This window comes from Anthonomus grandis, chromosome 6 (genome assembly GCF_022605725.1).
Source record: "Anthonomus grandis grandis chromosome 6, icAntGran1.3, whole genome shotgun sequence".
NCBI classification, from domain to species: Eukaryota; Metazoa; Arthropoda; class Insecta; order Coleoptera; family Curculionidae; genus Anthonomus; species Anthonomus grandis.
The window spans coordinates 27,995,719-28,011,497 of record NC_065551.1 but is presented as its reverse complement, the minus strand read 5'-3'; the positions used below and the strand labels follow the sequence as shown (position 1 = coordinate 28,011,497).

The following is a 15,779-nucleotide window of genomic DNA, read 5'->3' as shown; positions in this document are numbered from 1 at the left end:
GTTAATCATGTATGATTAAAATTTATAAAAAAATTATTTACAAGCTGTGGACCAAAAAACAATAAAGCGTGAAGATCTGGGTTGACGAGCCTTTGACGACCATAAAATATATATATATACATGTTTGCCAAACCAATAATTCAAGTTCAATGTTTAATTATCCAACGGGAAACAATCCAATTATTAAAATATCGACAGATAATGCAATAAATTCAGTAACAAATAATAAAATCAAACTTACTAACTGGTGCAATTTAAAATCTAATTATGTCTGAAATAATAGATTTGAACTTATTTGAGGTCATGCGGAATCCGTAAGTAAACATAATTGAATCAGTTGCATGCTCTCTCTTAATTAATGCCATAAGTGTCAAGAGAAAATCTACTGTGTCTTTTTGTCTGGATATAGGAAATAGCAAAATTCAAACCTGATAAGAGACCTAAAGCATCAGTTTGATTATTGCATAATTTAAACTAAATCACCAAACTCTCACAAACAGCAGATTGCTGAGGAGGGAGTACATCAAACCTTGAAAGCAATATCTGCTGACTAAGGTCCCTCTCAGGGTATACACCATCCAACCTAAAACTAATATATTTGTAGAATTTTTACTGAATTACTTTACTGTGAATATGCCCTGCATAATTAGGAAACCATAGAGAAGCAAAGGGTAGGCGTAATTTTACTAGGGACTTAAAGAAAATTGTTCTGCTTGAAATATTAGAAAATAGTTCTGTTGATCTTATAATGAAACCTAGAGTCTTTAAAGAAGATCTTTTTATGGTATCTATATGAGTATTGAAGATAAGGTTTTTATCAAAAAAGATCCCCTGTCACGAACAGAGTTATAATTTAGAAATGTAGTATTATTTATTACGTTACTGAAGTCAGTCTTATCTTTGAGCAAGGAAATTGACATATTTTTCATTTCTGAAGGTTAAGTGAAAGTATTTTGGAAAGAATTCTATGGTCCAATCTATCGAAGGCCTTAGCAAAATCTGAGAAGATTATATTAAGTTAGTATTTACAATTTAAAGCCTCGTCTGCATTGCATTGTAATGATGTTAAATTAGTGATATGTATTCATCCACAGTATGACATGTATTGATCTTAAAAAAAAAACAATGATGATTAGGTAAATAAGATGTCTAATTAGGTGAAACAGGTTACTATAGATACAGGTCTCAAAAACTTTAAAAAAGTTAAACAAAATGAAGATTGGGCAATTTGCCACCTTATTTCTGTTTCCCAACTTAAAAACAAGGCAAATTTTTGCTTGTTTCCAGATACTGGGAAAAGTGCTTGTGCGTAGTGACAAATTAAAAAGTAGATCAGAGGTTCAGCAAAAGCAGAAGAAGCACAATCACGTAGCAGATAAGTAAAAGACATATTTTTACATGGGTCTATGAAACCTCAAAATCACTATTGCGTAAATTTGTGTATCATATCCATACTACGAAGTAAAAATACGTTTTCCCTATGGATCCATAAACTTTTCTGAATACGGGTTGACGAGTGTTGGAAATCTCTGCTAAAAAAAAATTACCATTTATAAAAATGCATGACTAATATTTGACACCCAAAATGGATTTATGGTCGGCGGAGAACGCCAATACTGTATTTACATCACAACTATACAAAACTATAAATGAAAGTAGCTCGACATTGTGCATCTTTGTCGACTTTATATTTATTATACTTTTTATTTATTTAAAGCGTTCGATATAATTTCATATTCTTATATTAAAGGGCATGGTCTTATGGAAATATAATATAGAAGCACTAGCGAAGTGTTAGGTAAAGCTGGATTGGTAAATTGTGGTATTCCATAGAGAACTGTACTGGAACTAATTCTGTTAATTTTATATATTAATAGGTATCTAAAAATGAACATATCTGGAAAAATTTGGTCACTTATGTATGATACTATTCAATTGTTTATAAATAGAGTTTAAAACGAGAATTAAAAGAAAATTTGTCAGTATAAGGATGATTTGACTATTGTTTATAAGTTATTAATTGTAAATCTTGAAAAAGTTAAATGCATATTGCTTTTCTTCAAGTCCAGGTATATTAGTAACTGATGAAGTAATATTTTTGGAAATAATAATAGATAATATTTTCCGATAGAATAGACTTTATTGACTTCGAGCCAACTTAAAATATTGTATTTTTTATTAGTGCAGACGCATTTGACCTACAAACAGCCTGATGACATAGAGGTCCTAACTCCCACGTTAAATATTTGGAAATAATACAGAAATGAGTATTAAAAACTATGTTTAATAAAATCATCATTACATACTTTATACATATAACATAAATGGTATAATGTATATAAGGCAGCGTTTGTGTTACAGTAATTTTAAGATCCTCAAAAAAGAACCACAAGAAAACCAGTAAAACAAGTTATATCTTAAGACAGAGTAATAATTCTGAAATATAAAAAAATGTGCGGGCAGAGAAGCAGCAAAAGCTTCAATTTTTTTTTGTGACTGAGATGTTCAATAAACTTCTATTTATATTGTTTATTTAATAATAGCAGCTTAATACCACATGTAAACTTTTAGAACATTTAAAAATTATGACAAGATTTAAAAATCATTATATATTTTATTAATAAAATCAAATATTATTGCGCTCCATTTACCAGTTCACATTTTAAGTTTTACCATTTTCGAACAGCAACCACTATTCTTCAAGCTAAAAAAAAACCTTTATTTTTCACGCTGTCACATCAAAAGGCCGTAAAAGTAAAGGTTTTTCATTAACTAAAAACCGTTGTTTTACTAATTATGTCCCAGAAAAAGTTGTAGTTCGCCCTCTCTAATTAACTTAGCAGGGGACCGTCTGCCATTTCGGTGCAAACCGTTAATTAATTAAATTATATTGCATAGTCTCTCTCAATTAGCTAGTGCAGCATGGCTAGCAAAGGGACAAGACACTGGTTTTAGTTGTTTGAGTTGGCAAGCTCGTTTGTCTTTCATAAGGGTATTATGAGAAAACGCATTGTTTTTTTTTGCTTAAAGGAGTAATTTAATTTGCTGTCGTGTTGTAGTTTAACTATTTTTGCATTAGCACTTTCAGTCAGTAAGAAAATTATTAAAAATGTACTAGGTAATTATTATTTCTTTTTTTTCTTCTACTGTCACAATGACGAGCTCTGTCGTCGGTAAGATTAACGGGTTGTTCTGGAAAGTCTGGTCCACTACGTTTATGTTGCCAAATTTCAAATGCTTCAAGGCGATTAATGGTTACTGCTTTTAAGGTACAAATCTCTACCTCATACAACAGTATGGTCCATATGTAGCAATTAATAATTCTCTAGCGGAATTTTAAATTTAGATTATTCTTGCAGAAGCTTGTTCTTTCTTTTTGAAAGGTTGCGAGAGCCGACTCGACTCTTCACTTGACTTCTCAATCCGGGTTAAGATTCTTTGCAATGTAACAACGATATTTGAAGCATGAAACTTTTCCAATGCTTTGACCATTTATTTGCACGGCATCATTATTAAACGGACGACTGCAAACCATAAACTTAGTTTTAGTGGTATTTATATTCTAATCTATCTCTTGTCCAATTCTAATAGACTTTGAAGGCACTGGAGTTTAGTTGTCCACATAGCAGATTGTATTAATCAGTTCGCAATTAATTTTAACTCCGCACACGTGTTTATGCAATGCCTGTTTAAATATTTTATTAGAATATAGATTAATAAAAAATAAAGATTATTTTGAGCGTCTAAGTAGTTTTATTTAAATTTTCTCTGGCATAATTTGTTTATGCATAGTGGTCCTGGCTTTCATAAAGTTTTGATATTTCACTCATTATAATCTATTGAAGTATTTTGTGACCATAAGAAATCAAAAAAGGTTAAGTTGTTTTTAATTAGTAATACTAAAATATATAGGCAGAAATCATAAAAGTAATTAGGCTTGATAAAATTGTTCTAGGACGTGGATAGGCTAAAACGCCATCTTTCGCAGAACCAAGTATCGTCATCTAACGAATAGGGTCGTAACGAATGCATGATCGAGAATAAATAGATGGCTCCCCGAGTTCTTCACGGGACTTTTGACAGCTAGTAGATCCAATGCCTAGAAAGCGCGGCGCCACCGACACTGGAACAGCTGATATTAACACTGACGTAATTATTAGTCATATTGTCGTTATTGTTTTACTGGAACTTTTTTCATGACTCGGGATTTGGTATTTTTTCCATTTTCGTAACTGTTCTAAGAAGTATTAATCTATTTGTACGATGTATATTTTTTTAAAGAACACGTTCTTTAAAAAATTAATCTGTAATATAGTCAGCCTACTATTATATTTTACTTACTAGTAAGTTAATTAGTTAAAATGTAGTAGTCTATTTTCCGTGAAAAACTGGTAAGATTCTTTATGAAAAATCTACAGGTAAATACATCCCTAATATTTGTATATACATTTTTATTAATTTTTGATTTTTAAATTCATTACCTGTAGTTGTAAAACACAAATCAAATGTGTAATTTATTTGTTTTTAATTGTATTTTGGACATTGTCCAATAAATGGTACTGGTCTGTCCAATAGTTACAACTTTTGTATTAGAATGCCTAAAAAGGGTCAATATGATACCAGTTCTATGGACACCGCAATTAACGAGGTTAAGAATAATAAACTGGGATTAAGGGCGGCGGCTAAAAAATATGGCGTTGTAAAGTCCACCTTGTAATTTAAACTCAAAAACCCTGGTCATAAGGAAACTTGCGGCCCATAACCTATATTGACCTTAAAAGAGAAACAACAGCTTGTAAAGTAGGTTAAATATCTACCATCTAACCGTATGAATATAGTAAATCCATACGTGATTATTCTTACAGGTGGATAGAAGAATTAGCAAATAGAGGATTTCCAAGAAAAAAAGAGATATTCTCAACAGTGTTCAACAGTTTCTAATCAAAAATCCACGACCAAATCCGTTTAACAATAACAGACCCAAGCATAAAAAATGTTTATTTAAAAAACATTTTTTATGCTTATTTAGGACTTTTTTTTAAATTTATTTAAGTTTTCATTGGCGGCTTTTTTAGGCTTTCCTACGGAGAAATCCGACAATCGTGCAAAGAACCAGTGAAGCAGTTAGCAACGCAAGTGCTTGTATCTCTGAAAAAGATATAAGGAAATGGTTCACAGAAATTCAAGATTACCTGACGATAAAAAATATTAATATGAATAATCCTTTCCGAATCTTTAATGGGGACGAAACAGGTTTTCAGATTTGTCCTAGCACTGGAAAAGTTTTCGCTGGAAAAGGTGTTCTCTATAGATGAAGGATGACAAAAAGAAAATATTACTGTTACGTTCTGCTTTTCGGCTTTAGGAATGACAGCTCCACCAATAATAATATATACCTACAAAAGAATACCGGAAAAAATAGCCGTTATAGTGAATCCAAATTGGGAAATCGGGCGATCCGATAATGGATGGATGACATCAGATACTTTTTATGATTATATTAAAAACATATTCCATCCATACTTAGTTGAAAACAATATTCAGTTTCCAGTTGTATTATTCTTGGATGGGCGTAAGTCCCACTTAACATATGATCTAAGTATTCTCTGCAATGACCTCCAAATAGAAGTATTTGCCCTTTATCCTAATGCAACTCGTCTATTGCAGCCTTGTGATATTGCGGTATTTAGACCAATAAAGATGGGCTGGAAAAAAGCTGTTAGAAATTATTATGAGCAAAATCCAGGACAAGTTTTAAATAAAATCTCTTTTGCTCTCTTATTAGAAAAGGTGGTGACAGAAGCAGTCAAAACAGAGACGCTTATCAATGGTTTTAAAGCATGCGGATTCTATCCATTTAATCCGGATGCTATTGACTATTCTAAATGCTTGGGAAAGCTCCATGAAACTGTTGAGGTAAGCTTATAAGTTATTCTTACTTTACTTCTGTTTTTTTCTCATATTATTTTATTTGATATTTAGTAAACGATATCTGCTCCTGTAATGATGGATGAAGAGACTTTTAGTAATTTTGTTGGGGCTGACCTTATTACTAAATTCGAATCATATGACGCCATTCTCATCAAAGAAGGATTTACTCCTGAGTTTTTAGCCCTCCATAGGATGTGGAGTTTCTTCAGGAAACCCAATGCCAGAGAATTGGAGGAATCTTCTAATCAACACAATCCAACGAATGAACCAAATAGCTTTAAAAATGACACTGAAAAAAATGATGAATCTAGGCAGGAAAATCAAACTTTCAATGGAGAAATTGATTCGATTTCAAGTCAAGCTTCAAACACTAAGAAAGTTCATGTAATTGCTAATGTACTTATTACGAAAGATAATGATTCAACACAAACCATTTCTCCTGACATTGCGATAATTGCGCCTTCAAACGAACAAATAGGTACCGATTCAAAGAACAAGACACCTAGCTTTTCACCAATAGGTAAATGTATTAGTGACTTCCTTAAAATTCCTGAAAAGCCTGAGCGCAAAAATTAGTGCCAAGTTGAACGTGAATCTTTTGCTATAACTTCACGAGCCTACCAGAAAAATTTTGAGGCTAAAAAGGCTCTTAAGTTGGAGGAAGAAAATAAAAAGATGAAAAAAAAACGTAAAAGGGAAGAAAAAGCTGCAACTAAACCTAACCTAAAAAATAAAAAAGTTTGTAAATCAACCGAAAATAAACAAGAGGCCGTCTGCTCGGTCTGTAAGAAACGCATAGCCAAAAGTAAACATTGGACATGTAATATTTGCCATAAAAAGTTTCATAACATATGTATCCCAAAAAAACATGAGGAGCATGTCCCCGATGTAGATGATAAGGATTTATCCTTATGTCATAACTGCTACCAAGAAGAAAATTATGAAGATATTAATAGTGAGGAGAATTTTAAGGATTTAGAAACAGAACTATATGGCTTCATAGGCGAACGAAGATTTAAGGATCTGACGAGCAGGGCAAATATAAATTATCTAGAAGAAGAAGAAGATGAAATGGTAAAAGCTATCGACTCGGAGGAAGTAACATGTCCGACTGACATGTCGGAGAATATTTTAGTTGACCAAAATCAAACAGAATTGAGGGAATATACGAAAATAATCAATTTTATAGTGAGCAACTAGTCGGCGATGATCTAAGTGAATTAAACAGAGATAAAATGATGAGGACGAGGATCAAGAAGTGGATGAACTTTTTGCTTTATATAAAAATGAATATAAACATTTTTAATAATGGTTAATAATGGAATTTGCCTATATTACATGTTTGTAGACTAAAAAACTGAGTTTAACGCGTTTTTAGCTAAATAAAAAATTAAAAGTTCGTACCTTGCGTATCGTTTTTTAATTGTCCAATAGCTGCTTTCAGTGTGTCTAAAAACTAGAAATTTTGTCCAATAACTAAGATTTTTGACATAGTCCCCGATTTTTTTTGTAAAAAATAATTACTCCTTTATCTTAATCTTGTTAATACTAGTGTATAAAACCAATATATTTTCGATCCAAACTAGCAATCACTCAAGTCTCTAGGTAAAAAAATATTTTTTTGCGTAAATTCAAACTTTGTAAAATCCTTAAATGTCCAATAACTGGGTGGTTTCTACAAGAAATCGTACAAATTTTATTTTGGTAGATAGATGTCCAACCAGTCAAACGCTCAACAATATTTTATTCTGAGAGAAGTTATAGTATTAGTAAAATATTATGTTAGTTATTTTTTTCTTGTCTTCGTCAGTGTTCTCTTAATATTTTATCTTTACCACTTAACTTTACCATTTTTATTTTTCTATATTTTGATTGTCTTGCTTTGTGCTTTTATTTTTACACTTTTTATTATAGTTTTAATTTTTATATTCGTTACACTTTTTAACATATCAGTTTTAGTTTGAGTTTTCTATTATTAATATTAAGTGTGTAAGTTTTTTCTTGCTTTATTATGTAATAAACAAAATTATTATTATTATAAAATTAAAAGCAAGAATTTTTTTAACATTCTAGATTTAAACAGTGGATAGAAAAGGCTTTTTAAAAAGTCCAGACATCAAAGTTAACAATTTATTATCTGATACTGTTTGTCATCTGGTTAAAACAACTTTAAGATTTGGAACCATAAAATTGTCAAAAAGATTTTAGCACATTTCACACAAGGTCAATTGACTCAATAAAAACTTTTCTATATTCGTATTTTTCAAAGAAATGGTTAGCAAAGGGATCATAAAATAAAAATATTACTTTCGAACATTTGATATGTCAAAAAGCATAGCAGTTATTCTGTTATTTAATTAATAGATATTTTATACTTAAAATATTTTATTTAAAAACTGTGTGTAAACATAGGAGACATCGAAGTGAAAACTTAAATTCTAACAAGTAACACGTGTTGATCTTCTATAATTTTATGAGATTCTACTGACGTAGAGACATTGAGAGACGTCATTTCAACTTAAGCTACGTGTACATTCATGTCTAAGACTAAAGGACCGTTTACAAGTAATACATTACACAGCAGTAATAAAGTATCATCAGCAGTGTATTAGGTTGTTCTGTTATTAGCTACTGTATTATTATTAATTGGTTAAATGATAAGGTTATATAAAGTTTAAATAGCATCTTAGTTTTCTATATATCTATTTATTATCTATCTAAAAAATCTTAAAACATACTGGAGACGTTCTCAAAAATTAAGACGACTTTTAATGATTCTGAAATCTCCAATTAAAATGTTTCTGCCTCAAATTAAAGCATTATAAATACATTATATAAATATTCTATACCTTATGAAATATATCTCTAGTAACGTTACTGAATAACATGAAACTAGTAAAACAAAATGGCGTTTTTGCTATCAGCTTAACAAAATCATAAAAGACAGTAAGTATTCATATCAAAAATTACAGCGAATTAGTATTCTCCATAAAATAAAATAAAATCCAATAAAAAAAAATAAATTGGATTATTTGTTCCCATATTCTTTTTCCCATTTACATAAATGTATCTTTGTATCGTAGATAATTTCCGAAATGACCACGTTGTTCTGTCAAACCAAATTGCTATTTATTATTATCACATATACAGCAATATTGGCTCAATTCGATTTCCGGCCAAACGTCGCCGCATATAACGAAATATTGTAAATAAATGCAAGTGGTTCGCCAAAAGTTTTAAAATCTTTGCTACGTAACAACATCGAATTAAATTTCTTATTATTATTCAGTTAAACAAAAAGCGTATTAATTAATTATTTAAAAAACTATTGATCTTGCTTGATGAAATGTTTTGATAACATGAAATATAATTAGAGCATAAAACAAACATTTGATCTATCAACAAAATGCACTCTTTACCGAAGTAATTATTTTTATTTGATAAATTATCTTAATTAATTACTATTTACGGGCACTTAAGAATATTAACATTTACTATTTGAAATTGTTTGGCATCTACCGGCAGACAGGTATAGGAAAATAGAATTTAGTCTCGTAGCAATAATGGGGTTGAACACCAGCAGGAAAAATTTGTTATCTTGTCAACTTCTCTGTAATTTCTGTGCAATATTTGGCCTTGTACCTTTATACTCTTTTAGCGAAAAACGATTTATAAGGAAAAAGTTTTCTATGGTTTATATGGGAATAATTTTTCTTTTAATGATTGGTCTTGAAGTCGATACTGTTTATAGGTAAGTAGTCTAATTATTAGAAAATGTTTTAGTAAATAAATATTTTTAATATTAAACCATTTATTTTTATTTAATATATGCCTTTTTAATAAACAGTTATGTAGTAGCCTTACTATATAACTAGTTATATTAGCACAATAATAGTTGCTTTAATTTAAATCACGTTCTAAAGCAACCACATTTTTTCCAAACTACTTAATCTTTAATACACTATTGTTCTTTTAACTCAAATCCAATCGTAGAATTATACCAGGACGTTAGCATTTAGAGTAAATAATTCTATAATTACAAACGTTATTTGGATGAACTTTCTACTTCTCCTTTCTTTACTTTTTCATCTATTTTTCCTTTATTCCATTACCTAGAAAATTCATCCCAAGCTTATAAACTCCTATTCTCATACCCTTAGTTCTCAAATTTTAAGAATACCAACTACCATACAAGCTCATAGCCACCATTTTAAACTCATATACCTCAATCCAACAAACTTCCAATCTAAATCTGCCTACCCTATAGCTTAAATTTACACAGTTCGATTTATTAAACCTCAAACATTTGAAGTGGTTTAATGCGAATTTGAAGCGTTTATTAGATTTGTGCTTGGTATGCTGAGAATTTGTGAGCTTGGAGGTTATAGGCTCGGAATTGGTGACCCTTTGTAATTATCTTGTATTTTCTTAGAATTTTTGTTTTAGCTGTTTGCAAAAAATATATTCTACTTATAAAACGATACATTATATGATATAGTAATTTCAATCAATAAACACAATCAAAACAATCATTTTTTTTTTTTATTTTTTAGGTATACTTTTAAACAAATAGCAATAACTCTTAAAATTAGCAATGGTCAGAGAACTTGAAAAAGCGTAAAATGTATTTATACAATCAATTTTATTTGCAAAGTAAATACATCTATATTTCTACCAGACACCACAATGGCAAAGATTTGAGCATAACTTAAATGGCTGTGATACATTTTTTATTATAGATGTGAAGCAAAATGATATTAACCTACTTAAAATTTATTTAAAAGCGAAAAATGTACTTTAAAATAATATATTCGCTTTTATCAGAGATATATTAGGCTTAATATACTAAATACGCTTATATTTTTTTTTTATTTCAGTATCTACCTAATCACCGACTTTAACTTAGTCTACTTAGTAGCAATGGTGGGTGAAATCCTGGGAATTCTTATATGGTGCACCGCCTTATATCAAGCGATTTTTAAAAGGGATGTATGGAGCAGCTTGTTTTCCCAAATTCTTGACTTGGAGGACATAAAAAATTTAAATAGCATCGAGACAAAGGAACGCAACTTTTTAAAGAATGTTAATTTTCAACTCGCTTGCACCATTTCAATGATCGTGGGAATGTTTGTGTACGAGCTGGTAACATTTAGTGGGGCAGAGAAAAAAGTATTTTTGTTTAGGTACGAAAGCTTCATAATATTCTCGTGATATCTTCTTCTATTTACCTATATTGTTTTGAATTTTTTAATGAACTATTAATTAAAAAATATATTATGCCATTAATAATCTTTGCTTAATTTATAATTTGTTTAAGAGGTTCTATTATAAATTTATGCTTTCTATTTACTTGCCGTCGTTTTATCTAAAATCTCCTTATTTTTAAAGCTCGAGCTACGTCTACTTTTTTCTTCATTTTCTGCTATCGACCATCATCGGGAATATGGCCATTATATTAAAGAATAAATTTCAAGAAATTAATAATCTGCTTTCCAGTTACGAAGCTGATCAGTCAATCACCGTTATTAAAGGTAATATTAAGAATGTAATCGATAACTTAATTAAGAATTTTAGATAAATTTTTAAGTTAATTAAGAGCTTTAAGATAATATTAAATATTTATAAGATACTTATTTAAATATTTTCAAAAAAAAAACACTACAAAAATTAATACTAAATCTTTTTTTTTATTAATTCTTAATTAATAATAATTAAATTAAAACATAGTTCTTAATTATTTATTATTTGAACCATATATATAATTATATATAATACTATAAATAATATCAAATACTAAAATAAATTTATAGACCAGCCTAGATATCTACAGAAAATCATAAATAATAAAACGAGTGTTATGGCTATATAAATTATGCTAAAGTTTCTGCAAATTGCAATTATAAAAATATATATACATCTATTATACTACATACAATTTTTTTTAACTGTTTATATTACTATATAACATTTAATACAACACTAAAAACAATATATAAATAACTTCATTATAAACATGGAACATTACAAACATATATATAAATGATATTATTCAATTTTAAAGTTGATTGGTTTGCCGCTTTTTTCTTGAGTTTCTAATAGTTCAAAAAATTATAAATATCGTTTTTGATATGTTTTTAGGTGTCTAGATGATGCCTTTTATTAAATCTAGTTTCTTTAATAACATTTTATTGCATCATTAGTAAATAAGGATTGTGAATTACTAAACAATAATTTGTTTAAATTGAACTTGACTGGCTTTTATATCGATGTAAGTAAATTACAATGAAGAATTCAATGGTGTCTTTATTGGAAACTGCAGGCGTGTTGTGCAGTTCCTTTGTAAAATGTATTTATAGATTAAAGAACTTTGTTAAAAAATATAGTTTAATTTAAATTTACTATAAACTATAACTCACTATTACTTAATAATACAGTTTTCTTTTCAAATATTTAAGGCTCGAAAAAAGTAAAAGACCTTTACGCAGCAATGATTCAAATAGTTGAGCGTTTTAACGAACTGTTTGGTCCGCAGTTATTTCTTATGGGAATGCACTGTTCTTCTCAAATCTTACAATGGAGTGTAGCTTTGGTCTATAGCATGTTTGCGTCTAACGATGAGGCTGATGATTTCGTTACTATCCGTATGGTGGTAGGGGTTATTTACATTGTTCTTATGCTGGTAAGGTCACAATACTACTTTGGCATTTTATAATAGCAAATATCTTTTTTTTTAGATTTGGCTAGGAGTTACGATGTTTTGTTGTGACATTGCAGTAGAAGAATCAGAAGAAATAATCACTATTAGTTACAGGCTACAACTAAAATACCCGGTATTTTCAGAACCTTATCAAAATATCAGAAATCTTTTATATCTTATAAACAACTCAAAGGTAAAGTTTACGGCGATGGACTACTACGATATTAATAGATCGACAATGTTTGATTTAATTGGTACCACGGCAACATATTTTGTTGTACTTATACAGTTCTATGATGGCAATAAAAAAACAGTTACAGAAAAACCAGAAGAAAAGATTCTCTAAGGACTTTTAGCTGTAAAACTATTGATAATTCTATTAAAATTGGGATATTTAATTAATGTTTAGAATATACATGTTTTTTATGCAAATTTCTTTAGAATTCGTTCTAAAAAAGATCTATCAATATAAGGTGCATAATAATATAACTTGCTAAAAAAGCATATAAATAGAGCGATATTTTTTATATAAGATTTAAAAAAATAAAATTACTCTGCATGTTACCGCTTTCTTGTTAAACTTTATGGCATAACTTAAATGGATTTCGCACACTTTATATTTTTAAACCCATTTAATTTATTAGAACCATTAACATTTTTTGCAATTTTAACTTATTTTAATTTGTTGCATTATTCATAATAAACCGAATATTAAATAAAATTAATTTTGATTTATTTCAGCTAACATTTGTAAATAAATTTAAAAAGAATTCTACCGATGTAGAATTCAGTATTATAGTAGTATTTTACTTTGGTTTGATAAGGTTGATAGGAGAAACATTTATGTCGCACAAATGAGAAGCTTTAATAAATATATCGCACATTACATGTAAAGGTGACTTCAATAACATATTGAAGTAAGACCTTGGTAAGAATTGTGAGTCTCTAGAATTAAGCTGAGATACCAGGAAAAATTACATAAGAACGGGACTATCCATTAAAACATAAATTAATTTATATAAAAACTTTACAAAAAAGATACCTCTTATGGCCTAATAGTTTGATCAAATCTATAGGCTAAGTACTTAAAAAACCTAAGCTAAACAGAGTCAATCAAATCAACGTGGTACTGGTAAATTGGATTCCACACGATGCAGCAGTCATACACCAATGTTGACCTAACAAAGAAGCTAAAACACATTTTAAAGGTAGATGCCGCAGTAAAGCTCTGAGAGTTTCTAATTATAAATCCAAGTTTCCTCAGAACCAACACCATAATACTAATAAAATGTTATATAAAGGTAAATTTGGAATCGATCAGTAATCTGACTAACCTGTTCACAATGCTATTGTGAATAGGGTAGTAAGACTCTAGCCTGTTACCAGCATACGAAGTCATCAGTCAGACAAGAAGTAAGCAATTATTAATACTGTCTGTGTTAAAGAAAAACTTTAAATCATCATAAGTCATAAAAAATTAAATAATAACGTTAGTAAAGTCATAACAAATTAAAATATAACGGGTTTGACCCTTCTAGGTGTGTAGATCCGGGGTACCATAAAAGAATTTGGCCATCATACTCCATAAACTAAGATCTAATACGAAGTAGATACGAATGAAACAAATTAATTAGCCTAGATGAAATACCATAGCGATTCAATTTATTCTAAAAGTCGGTATATATAACGGACTGGGCATCAATAGATCTACAAATATGACTGGAAGGGCGAGACAAACCAGTAATGCAAGATCAGCCTCTGAAAAAACGATGCTGATGAATAGAGACCTTTGACATGATCGAACAATGACCGATTCGATATAATCTTCAAAATCAATATTTTCAAAAAATTGCAGAGGATTAAGGTTGGCTTGTAGTTGGCTACTTGATTAGAATCTCCTTTTTTTAGTAGGGGTGTTTTTTGGTTTTTTTACCTGTTAGATATCTTGAATTTGCTCTGTAGATAAAATTAAGTTAAATATGTCAATCAATGGATTGGCTAGGAAGCAGTATTACCTAAAAAGCTAGATCTTCTATCGGCTCTAGATATTAACTTGTTCTTGAGTGTTCTACCAGGTTAAACTACCTGGGACCATCAAATCATTGGGTAACCTCATTATACCTTATTATCCGAAATATCCTAGAGCACCCTTTTCTATTATTAATAAAAGCCCAGAAACCGGAAGTTCCCCTTAGTGTCCTAAACATATGATCTATGGCTTACCGTTACACATTTGTAGCTTAACAAAACATCTCAAAGAATAGAATTTATTACGATATAGATTTGATCTATTTAATTCAAAGTTCTTAGGGTCTTCTCTTTTTTATATATTTTATTATTCAGTATTAACTTATATAATCTTTCTCGAGAATAATAAGTGGGAAATCTTCATTTGCGTTTCTGCTTAAATGTGACGTGGGCAACAAAAACCTCCTTCAATGCATCATACAACAACACACTGCATGCAATGTTAGCATTAAAGGACAAACACACAATCTCAGAATCTTGTTGTAGAGAATATGAAAATTAGCTTTTCTGATAAATGATAGAACGAGGATCTGTTATTTTAATTAGGTATCTGATTATACTGAAAAGATTAAGTGAAGTAGCAAAGTTATTTACGGCAGCAAACTTTCTTGTAAGTAAATTTAAATAAAAATCAAATACGTGAAAATCACCCAGCACGATCACATCATGTACGAATAATAAAACGAACAGGGTAAACTGATCACACAATTCAACACATTTTCAAACGTAACTTTTGGGCGAATGTACAATACAAAGTTATATATCGGAATTGAAGCCTAGAAATAATTTTACAATAAACAGTACTAATGGAAGATGCACCACTACCACCAAAATCAATTAAATTAATTTTCTTTGTTTTTAGATAAAAGTTTACTTTATTTTAGTAGTATTGATAAAATATTTTTAACATAAATTCATAGCCAACTTTATGTTATAAAACGCAGTTAAAATAAATCATGCTTTAGATGCTGTCAAATCAAAGGACGTCTTTTAAGTATTTAATTATTTGCATAATTTAAATGGATATGGTACACTTTTTGTTTGTTTTTAATAAGTCATTTAAATTAAAGCTTAAATATTTAGGGATTTTAACTTATTTATTTTGTTAAAAGTCACGTAGTTT

General features: G+C 29.5%; 2 protein-coding genes across 2 annotated transcripts; both read left to right on the top strand.

The window, feature by feature from the left end:
* The first annotated feature begins 3,966 nt into the window (after positions 1–3,966).
* On the top strand, positions 3,967–13,135 carry LOC126737734 (uncharacterized). Its single transcript, XM_050442747.1, has 5 exons — positions 3,967–4,149; positions 10,809–11,114; positions 11,320–11,462; positions 12,387–12,610; positions 12,666–13,135. Exons 2-5 carry the CDS (start codon positions 10,852–10,854, stop codon positions 12,972–12,974), a joined length of 939 nt encoding a protein of 312 aa, XP_050298704.1. The 5' UTR covers positions 3,967–4,149; positions 10,809–10,851; the 3' UTR covers positions 12,975–13,135.
* On the top strand, positions 5,849–6,895 carry LOC126737735 (uncharacterized). The gene is made up of 2 exons (XM_050442748.1): positions 5,849–5,916; positions 5,983–6,895. Exon 2 carries the CDS (start codon positions 6,004–6,006, stop codon positions 6,505–6,507), a length of 504 nt encoding a protein of 167 aa, XP_050298705.1. The 5' UTR covers positions 5,849–5,916; positions 5,983–6,003; the 3' UTR covers positions 6,508–6,895.
* Positions 13,136–15,779: the final 2,644 nt, after the last annotated feature.

Excerpts from the sequence above, each read along its gene's own strand:
- LOC126737735 (XM_050442748.1), top strand. The coding sequence starts at position 6,004 with ATGATGGATGAAGAGACTTTTAGTAATTTTGTTGGGGCTGACCTTATT.
- LOC126737734 (XM_050442747.1), top strand. The coding sequence starts at position 10,852 with ATGGTGGGTGAAATCCTGGGAATTCTTATATGGTGCACCGCCTTATAT. Across the intron at positions 11,115-11,319 it reads AAAAAAGTATTTTTGTTTAG|CTCGAGCTACGTCTACTTTT; the intron begins GTACGAAAGCTT and ends TTATTTTTAAAG. Across the intron at positions 12,611-12,665 it reads TTTACATTGTTCTTATGCTG|ATTTGGCTAGGAGTTACGAT; the intron begins GTAAGGTCACAA and ends CTTTTTTTTTAG.